This window comes from Nelumbo nucifera, chromosome 8 (assembly GCF_055504915.1).
Source record: "Nelumbo nucifera cultivar China Antique chromosome 8, China Antique-T2T, whole genome shotgun sequence".
In the NCBI taxonomy this organism is placed as follows: domain Eukaryota; kingdom Viridiplantae; phylum Streptophyta; class Magnoliopsida; order Proteales; family Nelumbonaceae; genus Nelumbo; species Nelumbo nucifera.
In genome coordinates, this window is record NC_142656.1 from 8,207,504 (window position 1) to 8,223,182 (window position 15,679).

A 15,679-nucleotide genomic window follows, 5' to 3' on the forward strand; every position below is an offset into this window, starting at 1 on the left:
TGTCTTGGAGTCCATGTTTACTTCCATTTTAAATACATAAATGTATTCTTATCAAATATCTATAAATCTTAACGAAAGCACATCTATGCAATGAACCGGCATTTGCACTCTTCCAAAACAGAGCCAGGAACTTATTGCCACCCCTTGATAAATATTGTGCGAAGCACTACCAAGAAGATAGTTCATAAGTTAAATTTTAAATTACAATAATAATGAATTTTCTATTAGCTTAGGAGCTCGCGTAGAATAGATTGTGAACAGATGATGGATCCTCCATCCTGCTTTATGGTGTAAAGCATACAAAGGGCTTCGCCAGCAACTTTCCAAGCAAAACTACACTTCTCAACCCCTTTGGTCCTTGCATAGTCATAACAAACATGATAAATGGCAAGAGAATCCTCAAATATTTCCTGTCTCGTTCTTGAACTCTGTTCAAAATTTGCTGCACCATATAAGAGCTACATTGCAGTGGCATGTCAGTTAATTTATGAAACTGGAGAGGAGCCACTGGAGCACAACGAAAAGCATGAGGACTTGGAAAAAGATTACCTGCTTATACTTTTGTATAACTTCGTTTGCAGATGCATTTTTGGCCTCACCATCAAGCTCCATCGCACTTTTCATTTCATCTCGATACTCATTATAGTGCATCTGCCATTTCTCCATGCAAGCTTCAGCAACTTCACCATCAAAACAAAAGAGCTTCCATACTTCTGCATCACACAATGGTAGAAGTGTCAACTGATCATACAAGGATTTTAGATTTATTCACTGAAGTTCTTTAACACAGAGACCTAGGGACAGTAAAAAAAGATTCAGTAACCAGGAGTTGGGAATTTCGAGACATGAAATCCTTCTTGGGATGTACATTTAGATAATTATCTACTTAGCACCCCTGAGGTACATTGTTTTGTTGTACTCTCAAATATTTTCTTGGGGCAGAGATCTTTCACCCTGACCTGGTAGCTTCTCCATTCAAGGCCGCATGGCATATTTCATGAAGACGAGAAACATAATAAATAGAAGGAATATACCCAACCCAACCAAGATTGTCTAACTCAAAGAAAATTTAATAAAATGCAAAAGACCAAAAAGTTTCTACTAGGGTCAAACCTAGAAAAAGCCCCAAAAGGTTCTTTTGATAGTAAAAGTAAATTTATTAAAAGAAAATTAAGGTACAGAGATAGGCGATCAGAAATCATCAAGCAAGAAAAAAAAAAAAGAAAATAGATCATCCAACCTCTTACATATAGCATCACCTCCCCTACAAACTCATCAATAAAAGTAATCCCGAAAAGAAGTACAAACACCACCATAAGCTCATATTCCCTCCCAAAAACATAACAAATGCGACCAAGTACAAGGGAATTGTGTTGTTGCCTAACAAATTTAAAAGAACAAAATACCATTTTTTTGGGGGGTGCGGAGTAGGGAAAGTAAGTTACTAAGCGCTGCAGAAATCTTGTGCTGTGAAGACAGGCATGGTTTCTAGGTGCTGACAAGTTGATAAAAAAGACATGTTCCGAATTTAAGATATTGATGCAATCTCATAATATGTAAATAAATATTACAATTATGCAAGAAAAGAAGGGTATTGAACATTTGGTTTACAGTCTTTGTTTTGCAAACAAATAAAAAGTCAGGCCGGATAGGGAATGACAACCATAGTTAAAGAAGAATGGAAGCTTGACTATTAGATGTTTCTTTTGTTCGTGGCAACTCCATATCGATTAACCATTGATAGGAAAAAAAAAACTTAGAAGGACTCCTTCACTGCCTTCTTTTTTTCAATTTTCTATTTTATATACCAATCATCACAAATATTTAAAGCAACATAATGAATATAACATGCATACATAGTCCATATATTTTTTGATAACTAAAATAGTCTATATATTTCAAATAATAAAAGGTAGAAACAAACAAATAAAGCTTTAAAATAGCTTTGCGGTTCACTAGTTGACCTAGTTGATGCTTAGTCATTTAGGTGATCGCATCATGATTCATGAGTATTGACTGACTAGTTAGTGCTGCAGTTGGTCTGGCGGCACTGGATGATACTGGGTGTAATGTATGGGACCTGATTGAGAAAATAAGTCCATAGCATTCAATCATCAGGCCCTCCACAAAAATAAACCTACATGTGCTACTGAATATCAGAATTACGGCTCAGACCTAAACCATAATTCAATATTTCTCCCAAATATTCATCACCCAACCCCTCTTCACCCCACCCACCTATTATGCATTACACTACTCTATTCTCTACCCCCTCTCCCCTCCCTATCATTTGCGTTATATACTTCCTACTCTTGCCCAATTAAAATATTCCATGGCTTAGATTTGATAAAAAGTGCCTAGAGATGAATTTACGGCGTTATGTTGCTTCCTTTTCCTCTCCTGACATGCATACTTTGAGGTGATGATCTCCACCACTGCACTTGGCCCTAGTTACTCATATCAAGGTCTGAGCTCCAACGGAGCTGAAAATGGAGGCCCTAAACCAGTAACAACACCGACTTTCAGAAATTGCATAATTATCTTTTGAAGTATTTATGTAAGTTTAATCCAGTCACTGTTTAACTTTCCACTTCTCATAGAATGAATCATTTATATCTATGTTGGGGCAAAACATAGAAATAGAGAGAGACATAATGAAATATCATGTGAGGAAAGCCAGTCTAGTTGATTCATATTAATGTGAATGTATACAATGTATTTTCAAATGGAGAATGAATTGGGCACGTTACATTCTTTAATTTTGATAAACCAGGCATATCCCTAGTGAAAAGACAAAGAAACCCCTGTTTATAATGATAAAAATCATTACAAAGTAATTTTCTTTTAAAACATGTACTCCCTGAGGCCTGAATTGGTTAGTGATGTGCCCCCTTCTTAAAGACTTGGACCAGACACAAAACCGGAATGTCTGTTGAGCCACAGGACAAACGGTCTGGCCACTGGGTTGACCCAATGAGCCAAGACGTCATATAGATAAGATATAAAATTATGTATGTTTTAACACATGTACAGGTAGTGGCTAAATGGTTTAAAACAAGTTACCAGGGTTCAAGTCTTTGAATTCACATTATATTCATGAATGTACACATATTTGATCAATATAGATAGATATTAAAGAGAAAAGAAAACATGAATGGTGTGATGAATCAATGGAAGTGTGTTATTACACACAAGAAAGAGGTCACAGGTTCAAATCTTGTCATTGCCATTTCATAACTTATATGTGGGTCATTGAAACTTGGATGGTTTTTCAATGTTCTCGCCAATTTTTGATGGGTCAGCCAATTTTCAGAAATTTGAAAAACCAGGGTTCTAAAACACTGAAATGACTGCTGGTTCATGGTTTTCATAGTCTGACTGTCCTCTCCGGACTGAATCTTACAACATTGGAAGGATGTAATTAATCCCTTTTTCAAATTTATATTATTTTCTGCACAAAGGTTCAAGCCTGTAAATCTCAAATTATTAACTGTATGAACACATTTGTTACCTGTTGATGATAGATTTGCTTTTTGAAATGAATTCACCTCATCATAAATTAATCCGAGAACAGAAGTTGAATTGTATTTATTCATCCTTTCCATGAAATGTGGAAATTTCTCAGCCTGCAAGCACTTAGGAACTTCAACCTGTTTGGGTAAAAAAAGAGCAAACAAGGTCACCAAATCAAGCTTGGAAGAGTCATTTGATGCAGATTAAGATTCAATTTCAGATTATAATGTAAAAACAATCATTTAAAACAAGATTCTGTAATAAAGTTTACTTCATACAGTGATCATTAAAAGAAACTTGCAGTACAAAGGGATTATATGCATTATGTCATTAAAAAGCAAGAGAAAAAAAAAATGAAAAGTGTATTGATGCCATGAAGCAGCTAGATGAGAAACAGAGTATGATATGCAAAGTGGAAATGAGATGTTTCGCTCATCATAACATCCTCATGCTATATATATAATCAACATTTTCTTTTATAAATCCGATTCCTTTCTAGACCCCAAACCTTTCCGAATGGATGAGTAGTCCCATAAATTTTAGGATTAACCACCAATATACTGAGTGGATTTTTGACAAGTGTTCCATAAAATCTTCTAAATGGAGAAAGTGTATGTCGAGCATGCATCAAACACTGATGCTCCAGAATTCTTGAATAACTTCTTTTTCAAGGCAAAGCTCCAAGGAATAGATGATCATTTACATTTATTGCACAGGTCCTCAAATCCATGTTTTTAAGTTTGTTTTAGTCAGATTCCCCAAAACATTTCTGAAACCAGAACCCATGTTTATATTTTTCAAAAAAGCTAGTCTTTGTACCCAGAAAAGAAACAGCAAGTTGGACCTTCTCCAGAACCCTAGTTACAACACCTACACAAAAAGGCAAACTCCCCAAGATGAGGGGAGGAATGGATACAGAAAAGTCACCAATGTCAAAAGAACTAAGAATCTAATGATGCAATGAAAACCAAATTTAATCTATCAAAAATTTGAAATTTTGACAAATCAAATTAACTTATTGTGGATGTTCTGTCCACATTTAATCTAAACAAATCAGATCAAGATAAAGTGCACCTAACCATAATGCTTGATGAGATCTGAGTGGCCTGGCCTATAGAGCAAGCTCATCAATAACTGATTTAAATCATGATAGTAGTACATTGGAGAAGCAAAAAGTCAGAAGATGAAAAATAGAATCAAAGACATCCAAAACGAGTTTCAACCGTCTGAATCAAGATTAATCTTTGTCATAAGATAGGATTCAGGACTAAATTTTCACAAAGGCCTGAACAGTTTCTTGTTCCACTAGTTAAGAAGAATCAAGCAAGCTGATCAAACTTGTCAGAACCAAAATTAGAATGTCTAAGATCATAATTTAGAGGGCATCATACCCCATCCTAGAGAGTCAAATTTTGTCATTTTTGGGTTTCAGAAGTTCTTTGTAGTGTTTTACATTAGTTAACTTTATGGTTTTTATCATCAGCATCCACATCATATGAAAACATGTTTTCCAACTAGATTATTTAAGGCAGTTCACAAGTTGTCCAACCTATCTCTGTTTTCCAACTAGATTATTTAAGGTAGCTCACAACCTATCTGTCATGAAGGTCACCCTAACAAGTTATGACTACCTGCTGCTAGTTGATTGAGAAATTAGCATGAGTCGTGATGCAGCAGACCTAGGATGTGCTTACCTGGGTTGCCATGCACAAAGCATCCTGAATCCTAGATGGTACTTTGATACAGTGAAAGCCCAAATTTTAGTCCTTTGGAATAACTTGCAGTTTAGATGGGTTTAAAGGAACCTCCAGTCAGCTTTTTGTAGCAAGCAGGTCTTTTAGTCAATTCCATTTAGACCTTATAAATATTCTACTGCTGGACAGAAAGCAGAAACAGCTTGATAAAAAAGATATGTTTTTCTTCTTTTGAGAGTAGTCAAAGTCCAACAGAGTTCAATATAGCCTTGGGAGTCCAGACCCATTCTGCCTCCCCCCCCCCCCCCCCCAAAAAAAAAAAAAAACAAAAAAAAAACAAAAAGATGCTAAGTATAGTTGAGACATCTCTCACATTGTTTCTGCCAAGTTATGGATTGTCTGCTGTATCTTCATGCTTTTCCCTTGATGCTCAGAGGAATGAGACCCTTACTTCAAGCCCAGAAGAGAAGTGGAACTCCTCTTACCAGTGACAGTCTTACTCCAAGTTCAAGAAAAGAGATGAAGCTCCTTTACTTATCATTTCAGTGATGCAAATGCAAAATTCAAGTTTTAAGTTTTTAATATATGCTTTTTGGAAACAATTTTTCTACATATTTAAATTCTGAAAGTAGTGATTCATTTGATAAACATTACAGATAATTTTATTAAAACCAACAGGAAAGCAGTCCAAGTACAGAATACAGATAAAAGATTAGGATAAGCGGAAAAATTAGATAGGATCAGAAATGAACTTATTTGAAGGAACCTCAGAGTAGCTCCAATAGGTTATAAAATGAGGGAAAGTAGACAAAAATGATTTGATCACATGCAGAGAAGACCATTTACAACACCAATAAGAAGAAATGATATATTACAAGTAGAAGGGGCTAGAAGAGTTAGAGGTAGACCAAAAAGGTCAGTAGTTGAAGTAGTGAGAAATGATTTAATGGTCCAATAATTAATGGTAAAATCTTGGGCTAACAAGCATGAGAATGCAGGTTTGAATCTGATAATGACCACTTTGTACAAAGAAAATGCCAAAGGTTAGGTCCATACTCCATATCTAGTCCACCCCTCCCAAGACCCAAATGGCTGGGACCAACATTGGGTAATGGCCCTTTTATATGACAACAAACGGAATGGAATGACAGAACAGGATTCGTGTAGCCAACCCCATATAGTTGGGACAAGGCTTAAATGATGATGATAATGCATGTTTATTGTAGTTATAGAAATTAGTTAATTAACCACATATATATAGTAGTTAATTATGCGTATTTTGAAACTTTTTCAGGCTTAAGCCTCAGTGCCTTGAGGCCTACACCTTTCAAAACTTTGATATATTATGTATTATATTATCATACATACATGCATACATAATATAATACACACACATAATATATTAAAAGGATAACAGCTCTGACAACCCTTGTGCTATTTGGAAAGGCAATTTTGCCCTCAAATTAAAAAAAGGGCCAATTTAGACCCTAGATTTTTTTTTTAAAAAAAAGGCCAACCATAATGCCCAGTGTTAGTGACGCTGTTTACAATCCGTTAAATAATGAAAATTTGTAAGTGGATCCCACCGAATAAAATAAAAACCTTTGATGTTTGATCTCTCTCCCACAACCCAAACCAGCAATTCCAATTCATCAAAATTAGTCTTCTGAAACCATGTCAGAACTCAGGCTCCAAAAGCACTTATATGACACGTCTCTGTGTTGCTCTGTGGTTGGCTCAAGCTACCTCTTTTTTCAGTGACTGACTATTACAGTGTTGAAGTGCTTCTTTCTCTTGGTCATACGATGTGTGGCCCATAAAACGTAAAGAGTAATTCTAGTTCTGATCATGTTTGGGCATGGAATCAGAGCCAAGAGCACTCGGAATAACTGGTCAACATGATGAACAAGTGTTAACCGTGGTTTCAGTAAACAGGATTATTCATCCAGAATAGACGTGTAAATCCGGTCAAGACCACTAAACGAATTTTATTAAGCTAAAATAATGGCTTTTTACTTTTTGTCGACACTAATTTTCAGACGAAAGCCCAAACTTGAACCAGTACTTAGTATATATAGGAATGAAAAACAATGGGAAGGACAGAAATTTTAGTATCCTTAGTAGGGGAAAAAAGATTAGCCTAATCGCACTTTATGGGCGGTAGAGAAATGTGTAGCCACAACTAATAAACTATCATGATCGCCTCCGGATCAGAAGGCAATAGCGTCTTCAGCCCCTTCGCAATATTGTCATAGTTTCTGTATTCGTAGAAAATTGAAGACAAAGATCTTAAGAATGGTGAGTACCACTTCGCCTTCCTATCTTTGCTCATCTTCCTTATTTATTATCACCCTTGTAATGGAAAGATCAACACTAAATCTCGCAGCACTCTGAACGTTTTGATTGCAAAGAATGAAATTGAATGATAAATCTTCAAAGTTTCTGGTACTATCAATTTACTCGTTCAGCTCTTATTTATATTCACGAAGTTTCTTGGATATCAAGATAACAGAATGGGGATCCTGGGTTTGATTTTTCAAAAAGAGAAGATACATGTGAGTCTTTGTTTTGACCATGATCACGGGAAAGTTTTATCTAACCCACAATTTCTATACAGATGCAGTGTTGAAGCAGTAGTTTCCGGGGAACTGTTAATCTGCCAAAATAACATCAACATCTAAAATGCCATGCTAATTACAGGGCATCAATGAACCTTCCAACATTTCTGTGTTCGAGCTTGTCAAAGACAGAGGAAAACGCGAGGAAGAAGGAGAGATAGATCCACTTATAATTTCGAATTCGAATCCAAGATTCGGCATAATCGAATCGAATTCCGATAGTTCGAATTGGATATTCAGTCAAATTCGAATACATTTTTTTACTGATTAAATTATCGGATCAAATTCGGATATGCTTTGATTCGATAAATATCCCAACCGATTATATATATATATTATATTATTATATAATATAAAGATTAAAAAAATAAAAAATAAATGACTAATGAGTTCAAAAATCACATCGAACTCTTTCATTTCATTCAAACCTGGACCTCCTTACCCCCTCTCTCTCATCTTCTCAAAACCCTAAAAGTGTAAAACCCTAATCCTCTGACCTCCGTCACTCCCTTTGTCGTCGCTAGACGCTGCCCGAGCAACCACCGTTGATCCATCACCGGTCATCGCCATCGTCGCTCATCTCATCACTTCTCTCTCTCTCTCTCTCTCTCTCTCTCTCTCTCTCTCTCTTTTCTCAGTTTCTGTCGCAATGACAGTGAGACGTTGAATCGCCGTCGGGAAGTCGAGAACCCATCACTATTCACCTTCTTTTCTCAGTTTCAATGACAATGAGACTGAGAATCATCATTTTCTTTTCTCAATCATCACCCTACAACCCGTGATTTCTGCTGGGACCCATCATCTTCTTTTCTCAGTCTCAGTGTGAATCGCCAACATCACCTTCTTGTGCTGCAACCCACGCCTACCGTCGTCCCATGCCTCTTTTCCCAAGGTAATTTGATTACAGTATTAGAGAATGGTTGCTATGCAAAAATTTTCAGATTCTTTAGTCGAATTCGAATCGGATATTCAATTTGATAATCGAAATCGAATTCGAACTCAAAGATTTGATATCCGTTAGATATCAAATCGAATTCGAATATTAGTGTTCATAATCGGTTTCGAATTCAAATCTAGCCTGATTCGATTCGAATTCGATCCATTTACAGGCCTACTTGGCCACATCGGGTATTACCATTTTCAGTTGGCCATGGAAAGCATAGCTGCGAAGGAGGGTTACGAGGGACGGGACCAGGAGGGAGAAGATCAAGCTGAATAGGCAGATTGGTAGAATCCTTTTTTCTCCTCCATTTCATCTACATCACTTAAAGCAGAATCCCGTTCATCAGGTTCTAGTTTCTCGTCCTCTCTACTGTTAACAATCCCAACACCTAAGCCCATGCAAAACCCTAGACCTTTGGCACTAACCTTATGACTCTTGTCTGCAAAAGCGAAGGCCTTGGAGGCGTCTCCCTATCTCAAACCCAACTCCATCTCTCTCTCGTACAGACCAAGAAGAAACCCTCCGTCACCGTTCTTCATCTGTTAGTTATTTCAATACTCATTTTACAAAAGAGTAAAATGGGTATTTGGAAAAAAATTATGCACAGGTAAATGTTTTCCGTCTGAGTCAATAACGGAAGGGAGGTTTTGTCAATTTTTTTAAAAGTTGAAAGGAGGTTTTTATGATTGTAAGAAACTTCAAGGGAGATTTTTATATTTTACCTTTATTATTTTATTCATTATTTAACGAATTGTGAACGGTGTCACTAACACTCGGCGTTATCTGCTTACAGTTGGGCTTTTTCTTGAAATCTAAAGTCTAAATTGGCCCTTTGTTTTAATTTGAGGGCAAAATGCCTTTTCCGAATAGTATAAGGGTTGTCAAAGCCTCCAATCTTATATTAGCATATTATATATTATATTATATGAGGAGATTATGTGGAACTTCAATGGTCAATTCATTTGCTAAATCGTCAAAGGGCAATATTGTCCAACTAGCCTCTTGATTTAGTACTGAATTTGTTTAGAGAGGAAACCACCTATGAAATTTTAACATTTTCAGAATTCAGAGGTATGTCCAGATATTTAAATGAAACAACCACTAACCTCCAAGGAGCAACAATTACAGAGCTCAAAGGTCATTCCGGCACTACCAAACACCACCTTAGTTCCAGAATGCTGCTTCTCCTATTCCCTAAACCCCGGAATTATAGATTCAAGTTTCAAGTTCTTAATATGTTCTTTTTGGAGGCCAGTTAGTATTCTGCATAACCTATTCAGTGCATCCAACCTCTAAATAAATGCCAGATTAAATTCATTGATTACTATCTCATCCTAAATCACTGACAGTGGTGTTTCTATGTCAGATCACTCTCTACAGTTTGCTTTATCAAACCAATAGTAATGCTAATGAAATAGAACTAAGCATTGCTTTCAAGTGTTACAAAAGTTAACGAAGATTTGCTCTTGACCAAATATTGTCACGTTTACATTCTAGTTACCTACCTTGTCTCCCAATCTAAAATTCTTGGCATGGGAATGGCCATAGCTACGAACACTTACAAGCTGTCAAGCATCAAGGGCACTTCATGAAATCTCGATTCCTATATCACAATATGTTTTATTTATTTAGAAAGTATTTAAGTACCTTCTTTCAGTTCGCAGCATGACTCTGAAAGAGAAACTGCAATAATATACTGACAACAGAACAGGCTACCTTAAAAGCTAAGAAGAAGACAGAGACTTACATGGAGAAGCACTGGGGTAGCACTGTTATGAACTATATGGGAGATTGGGAGGAAAGAAACACAAGGATTTTCAATGGGTAAAATCAAGCCATGGATGCAGTCATAAAGACACATATTGCTCATATTCCATAGATAACATTTTTAGAGGATGGTAAATGGTAGCTGATTCATCAACCATAAGAGCTGTGACTAATGAATTAGCTATTACCTAGCAATGACAGATTAAAGCTACAATTTGAAGGAAGCTTCTTTGGAAATCCAGGGCCTTCCAGAACAGATAGCCTTTAGAGATGCAAATGGTACTATATTAGCATTGTGCTCCAGCGGTCTAGCCCAACTTGTCATGGAGACTCTCTAAGAGTTGAATTATCAGCAGTACCACAAGGACTGACACTAGCCAGGTTGTTAAACATCGAGAAGAAAGTAATAGAGGGGGAATCAATAGTCAGAGTGAGCTGGATGAACAAATAGCCACATATCATGGCACTATAGACATGAATAGGAAATCATTGTTTTGAGGACTCCAACCCGTGCGTTTTTTATGTTTTTTTTTAGTTTTTTTCAAATTTCAGTTTTATATATATTTTTCATTAAAAGAGGGTTCCCGAAACACCTGTGAACAGGTGTATCGGACCCCTAAAGATATGATACAATACGCCTGATACAGGGTGTATCGTATCAATACTTTGAACCTTGCTCCAGCCTACACCAAGGGATACAAGGTGTTACATATAATATTCATTTTTCATTGAATTAATAAAGCATTTTAGTTAGCAATCCAAAAAATTTTACAAAAAAAGGAACAGAATTACCAACAACAGATCATGGAGACTTGGCATATAAGAGTAACATAACTAACCTTAATTCCATTTTTTGGTGCATCAAGGGCATCATAATATGTATCAACCAATTGAAGCATTTTTTTTTTCAAACATTCCTTCTCAGAAGAACATTCATCTCCTAATGTCAAGAGTCTATCCATAAATGCCAACCAGCTATCTGCTGCAATACCTAAAGCCTTACTGGAGAGAAAAGAAACCACTTCAGTTGTTAAGATGGCAAAGTATGACGTAAGTACAAAGTAGCTATATTTTAAATAAGTGAAAGCAATAGATATATGTTTGTGCATCCTTAGAAAAGATCATTGATTGAAACTAGCACTTGGAAAATTTTTAATGAATTAGAGGTTACTTTAAGGTGGAAGAAAATATGATAAGTAGTAATAGGTTCTTTTCAAAATGAAACGATGCTTAAAATTAACTTACTGATTTCCAGGTTGGTGGAGTTTATAATGCAAACAACACAGATGATCAAGCAAACCTAAAATTTAACTACAAAAAGGGATAGAAGATTTTGGATTGACCCCTCAGTTTTTCAAAATAGATACATAGAATGGGATAAGGATAACCTAGAGTTATAAACACAGAATAAGTTTTATAGGAGTGTCCTTACCTAGGTTCAAACTTAGTTGTTAAGAACAGATGGAAAAGCTGATTCTCCAATTCCTCAGCAGAAAAATCAATTGGCTTCCGATGGCATGGTGCTTTCTTTGAATAAGTCTGTTTCCATGGTTTGCTTGGTCTAAAATAATCCAATAGCTGGAAAAGACACGACAACATATAACAAATATTGTACAAATCAAAACTTTGTCAATTCTTGAAGAACGAAAACGTCTATATAGTCCTTATTTTTGGAGCATGATTTATCACAATTATCAAGACTCTAGACAATGTTCATGGAGAATGAAGATCATTTACCATATTGAAAGGGGATCATAACAACTTAATGGTTAAAAGACTGTTAAAATGACGGGATGAGGTTATTTTTACCATACTGGTACATTTGTAGTAGCATGTAGAGTGAGGAGCAATTGGGACATTTCAGTATTTTCAATTCGGGTATATTTGTAATTCTGTATGTTGACCATCTAAGTTACATTTCAATGTTATTTCTGTACTGAAAACAAGGGTAATTTAGTCTTTCTCCTTGGACATATACTTACAATAGGCAGCACTATATATAGAACAGGGTGAACTCCTTCTCAAATTCTCTTTTTTTTTTTCTTTTCTTCTACTTCTTATATCAATTACTTCCAAATTTTCTCTTATTTTTCTGGTTTTTCTCTTGAATCAAATCTAATTTGTTGCTCATAACAAGACTATGATTATCCAATACAAATAAATACAAGAGAACCATGTGCCAATAAGAATTTTGAGTGTGCAAAAATATCTATCTCTTATCCTTTCTCCATCATTATTCTCTTCTACCTCTAATTTCTCTTCTTGTCTTGTTTACTTCAGCCAATAAGGATTACTAATTGATAATAAGGAAGGAAAAAAGGAGCATCCTTCAAAGTACAGGAACAAAGGCTGTGCCAGAGCCAAAACAAGATCAGAATGGGTTGACAGAAATAATCATATGAGGCTTAGACTAGCATGACTGATGATGATGATCCAAATGACTGAACACTGTACTACATATAGTAGGCACCACATTAATTAACTTTATATAAAAATAATAACTCTAAATGTTACTTCAGTTTAAAAGGCAGGATATTGACAATAATCTTGCCGGTGCTGATATATAAGTTAATGTAGTGAGAGAATGTTTAATCTCTTAAGTCTCTCCTTCAAAATAAAATGACAAGTCATATTGGCACACTAATTAAAATATGCATGTTCATGACAGTAAACATTGTTGTCCTGATCTCTCTATCTCTTCTTCCTTCTGTTAAAGACAGAAAACAATGTCCTAAGCAAGACAGCTGGTACCCTGCTAAGATCTTGGCTGGCAGTAAATCACTTGTTCTGGGCACTTATTATGAATGTCTTTTTGGTACATTGTGATATTTTGTCTTTTTAATATATCTAAATTTTGTTGGAAGACCTCTTGTATAGATTCTCTTTGTACAAAGGATCTGATGTATGTATTTTAGTTTCTTCACAAAAATACAAGCCAGTATTTTTAACTTTTTGAAAACGGAGAAATCAAATATTTACAAAGGGGAAAAAACTTGTTAACTAGGAAACTAAATTAAATGTTTATTAATTACTGCCAACCTGAGGATTTCTTGAAACCCAATACAGATCCCCATCAAAATCACTATTTGCCATCTCATCTGCCAACGAGCGTGGCCCTTTTATAGGAAAGAAAATGGCATATTTAGCATTTCCGACAATACTCTCCAATTCCTTGACATATGTTGCAGTTAAGACATGTATATCCCCAAAATGAAGGCCAGGATTCTTGTACACTAACACCTTTCCCGAAATTTGTCCACTGTCACTGCACATAATTAGACAATAAGAGAATGTCACATATATACAAGCAAACAATGGGGGCCAATATTGTAACTATGTGATATTTATATAGTGTGATCTAGAATATAAACTATATAGTTAATGCTTTTCAAAGATGTAATTGTAAAGAACTGATAATATTTTGTTGGTAAAATATACCATGTTCAGCAGGAAGAGTTTTTTGGAGATGCCCTAGATATGTCAATAAAGGGCCTGAAGGTCAGTCCTCCATGGATAACTTGAGTTACTGAGAAAAAGCATATAAATTGACGGGTGGAAAGAATGGGAAGGAACTTGGATCTTGTAGTATTTAATCCAATGCTAAGCCAAATAAGATATTAGAGATAAAAGTACCTAGCTGGATAGACCTATCCTTCAAAATGTGTCATATTAATCAACGACATTATCAACAAACAAGGGCCAGTAACCAAAGGACTGCTTTAAGCAATTAAACCAATTGGGATTTAATGTGAATGAATGAATCAATTATGCAAGGTTCTGTGAACCACTGTTGTAGGGAGAAATAGAAAGAAGAATTTCCCATACTGATTATTAAGGTTTAAAATTTTTTATCAGTAATTGAAAATTTTATTAATAATGCCATGATGCACAATGTGTAGTTACACAGATTTGTTCTGTATGTAATATATAACTCCAAATGAAGCATGTTTTATATCTCCCCAGCTGCTTCCTAGAACACCTCCCCCCCGCAATACAAAAAAAGAATTAGTTTCATATTGTAGAGGATGTTCACCCAACACCACTGCTTGTCTATTTACACTCATATTAAGGTTTTAAATTTCCCATATGGGGCCTTGAGGAGGATAAAACTGAATAAATAGTGAAAGTAATATGGAGAAGTTGATGAAGAACCAGGGTTTTCAAATAATGTTTAGGGTTCGTATGGATCAAATGGATAAGAAAAGCAAGCGACTATAAACTAGATAAAATATCACAAATCAAGAACTTTGAAACAATGAAGGTGGAAAGGATGACCCAAAGAGATAAGTAGCACAGGATTTATTTGAAAAAAAAATGCTCTCCTCTTGAACAAGACCTGCATGGAATGACATCAATAAGAAGACAATGGAACCAATTCTTTTTCTTTCCATTTTTTTAGCATCAGAAGTTACACAAGCTGTACCTGCAAGGCAAAAAGAGAGAGCACACAGATGAGTGGGACAAAGTGGGCAGCAAAAAAAAATCCCTTCTGTCCAGACTGTGCATCACCTGAAAAACAAACCTGGATGAAATGTAATTCAATGGTGATCCGGTGGATATACAACTCCCTCTCCAAAGATTTACATAAGAGTGTGGTGTATGCTGATAGAGCACATGAGATGTGGAAAAGTCTGGAAGAGAGGTTTTCTCAAGGGAGCGCTGGACGTACACATCAGTTGAAACATGATCCAGCCTTACTACAACAAGGTAATCTCTCTGTAACTGTGAATTTCACAAAATTGAAGATCCTATAGGACAAACTTGGATTAAAGTATGGTGCTGCCAAGGATTAAAGTATCAGTATCGTATCAAACAACTTGGATATGAATACGGATACCGATACTGATACGCTTTGGAAATGCATGGATACGAACAAAAAAATATGAAAAACTTGGATACACTAGGGAAACACATTCAAATTTCATAAATGCATTAATAACACAAAATTTATGGTCAAATAGCCATAAATCATGTATAAATATATAAGAAATATATATTTAATTGTCTACATAAAAATATATTATAATTAATAGCAGAATGGACAGATATCATACAATGCATTAATTAAAATTTCTAAGATATATCATATGCAAATTCATAATTTTTAATTATTAAAATAATAATTTATTATTAAGTTTTTTATC

At 35.5% G+C, this 15,679-nt stretch overlaps 1 protein-coding gene and 1 long non-coding RNA gene across 7 annotated transcripts in view; one reads left to right on the forward strand and one right to left on the reverse strand.

Moving 5' to 3' along the window:
* Nucleotides 1-16: 16 nt before the first annotated feature.
* LOC104592065 (putative RNA-dependent RNA polymerase 3) overlaps nucleotides 17-15,679 on the reverse strand; it is a 73,639-nt gene continuing 57,976 nt past the window's right edge. Inside the window, exons 14-20 of one of the 6 annotated variants that reach the window (XM_088893166.1) lie at nucleotides 15,058-15,228; nucleotides 13,575-13,800; nucleotides 11,968-12,113; nucleotides 11,375-11,537; nucleotides 3,512-3,650; nucleotides 550-713; nucleotides 17-442 (exon numbers count right to left, since the gene is read on the reverse strand). In XM_088893166.1, the coding sequence (XP_088749292.1) occupies nucleotides 284-442; nucleotides 550-713; nucleotides 3,512-3,650; nucleotides 11,375-11,537; nucleotides 11,968-12,113; nucleotides 13,575-13,800; nucleotides 15,058-15,228 (1,168 nt within the window). In that variant the 3' untranslated portion in view covers nucleotides 17-283. Of the gene's footprint in view, nucleotides 459-549; nucleotides 714-3,511; nucleotides 3,651-7,826; nucleotides 10,372-11,374; nucleotides 11,538-11,561; nucleotides 11,847-11,967; nucleotides 12,114-13,574; nucleotides 13,801-15,057; nucleotides 15,229-15,679 lie in introns of those variants that run through there. The other 5 variants (XM_088893165.1, XM_019196825.2, XM_088893167.1 and 2 more) reach the window with 5 other exon arrangements.
* Nucleotides 5,607-13,398, forward strand: LOC148789600 (uncharacterized). The gene is made up of 2 exons (XR_016079461.1): nucleotides 5,607-7,505; nucleotides 12,816-13,398. It is a non-coding gene; the product is annotated as an uncharacterized LOC148789600 (long non-coding RNA).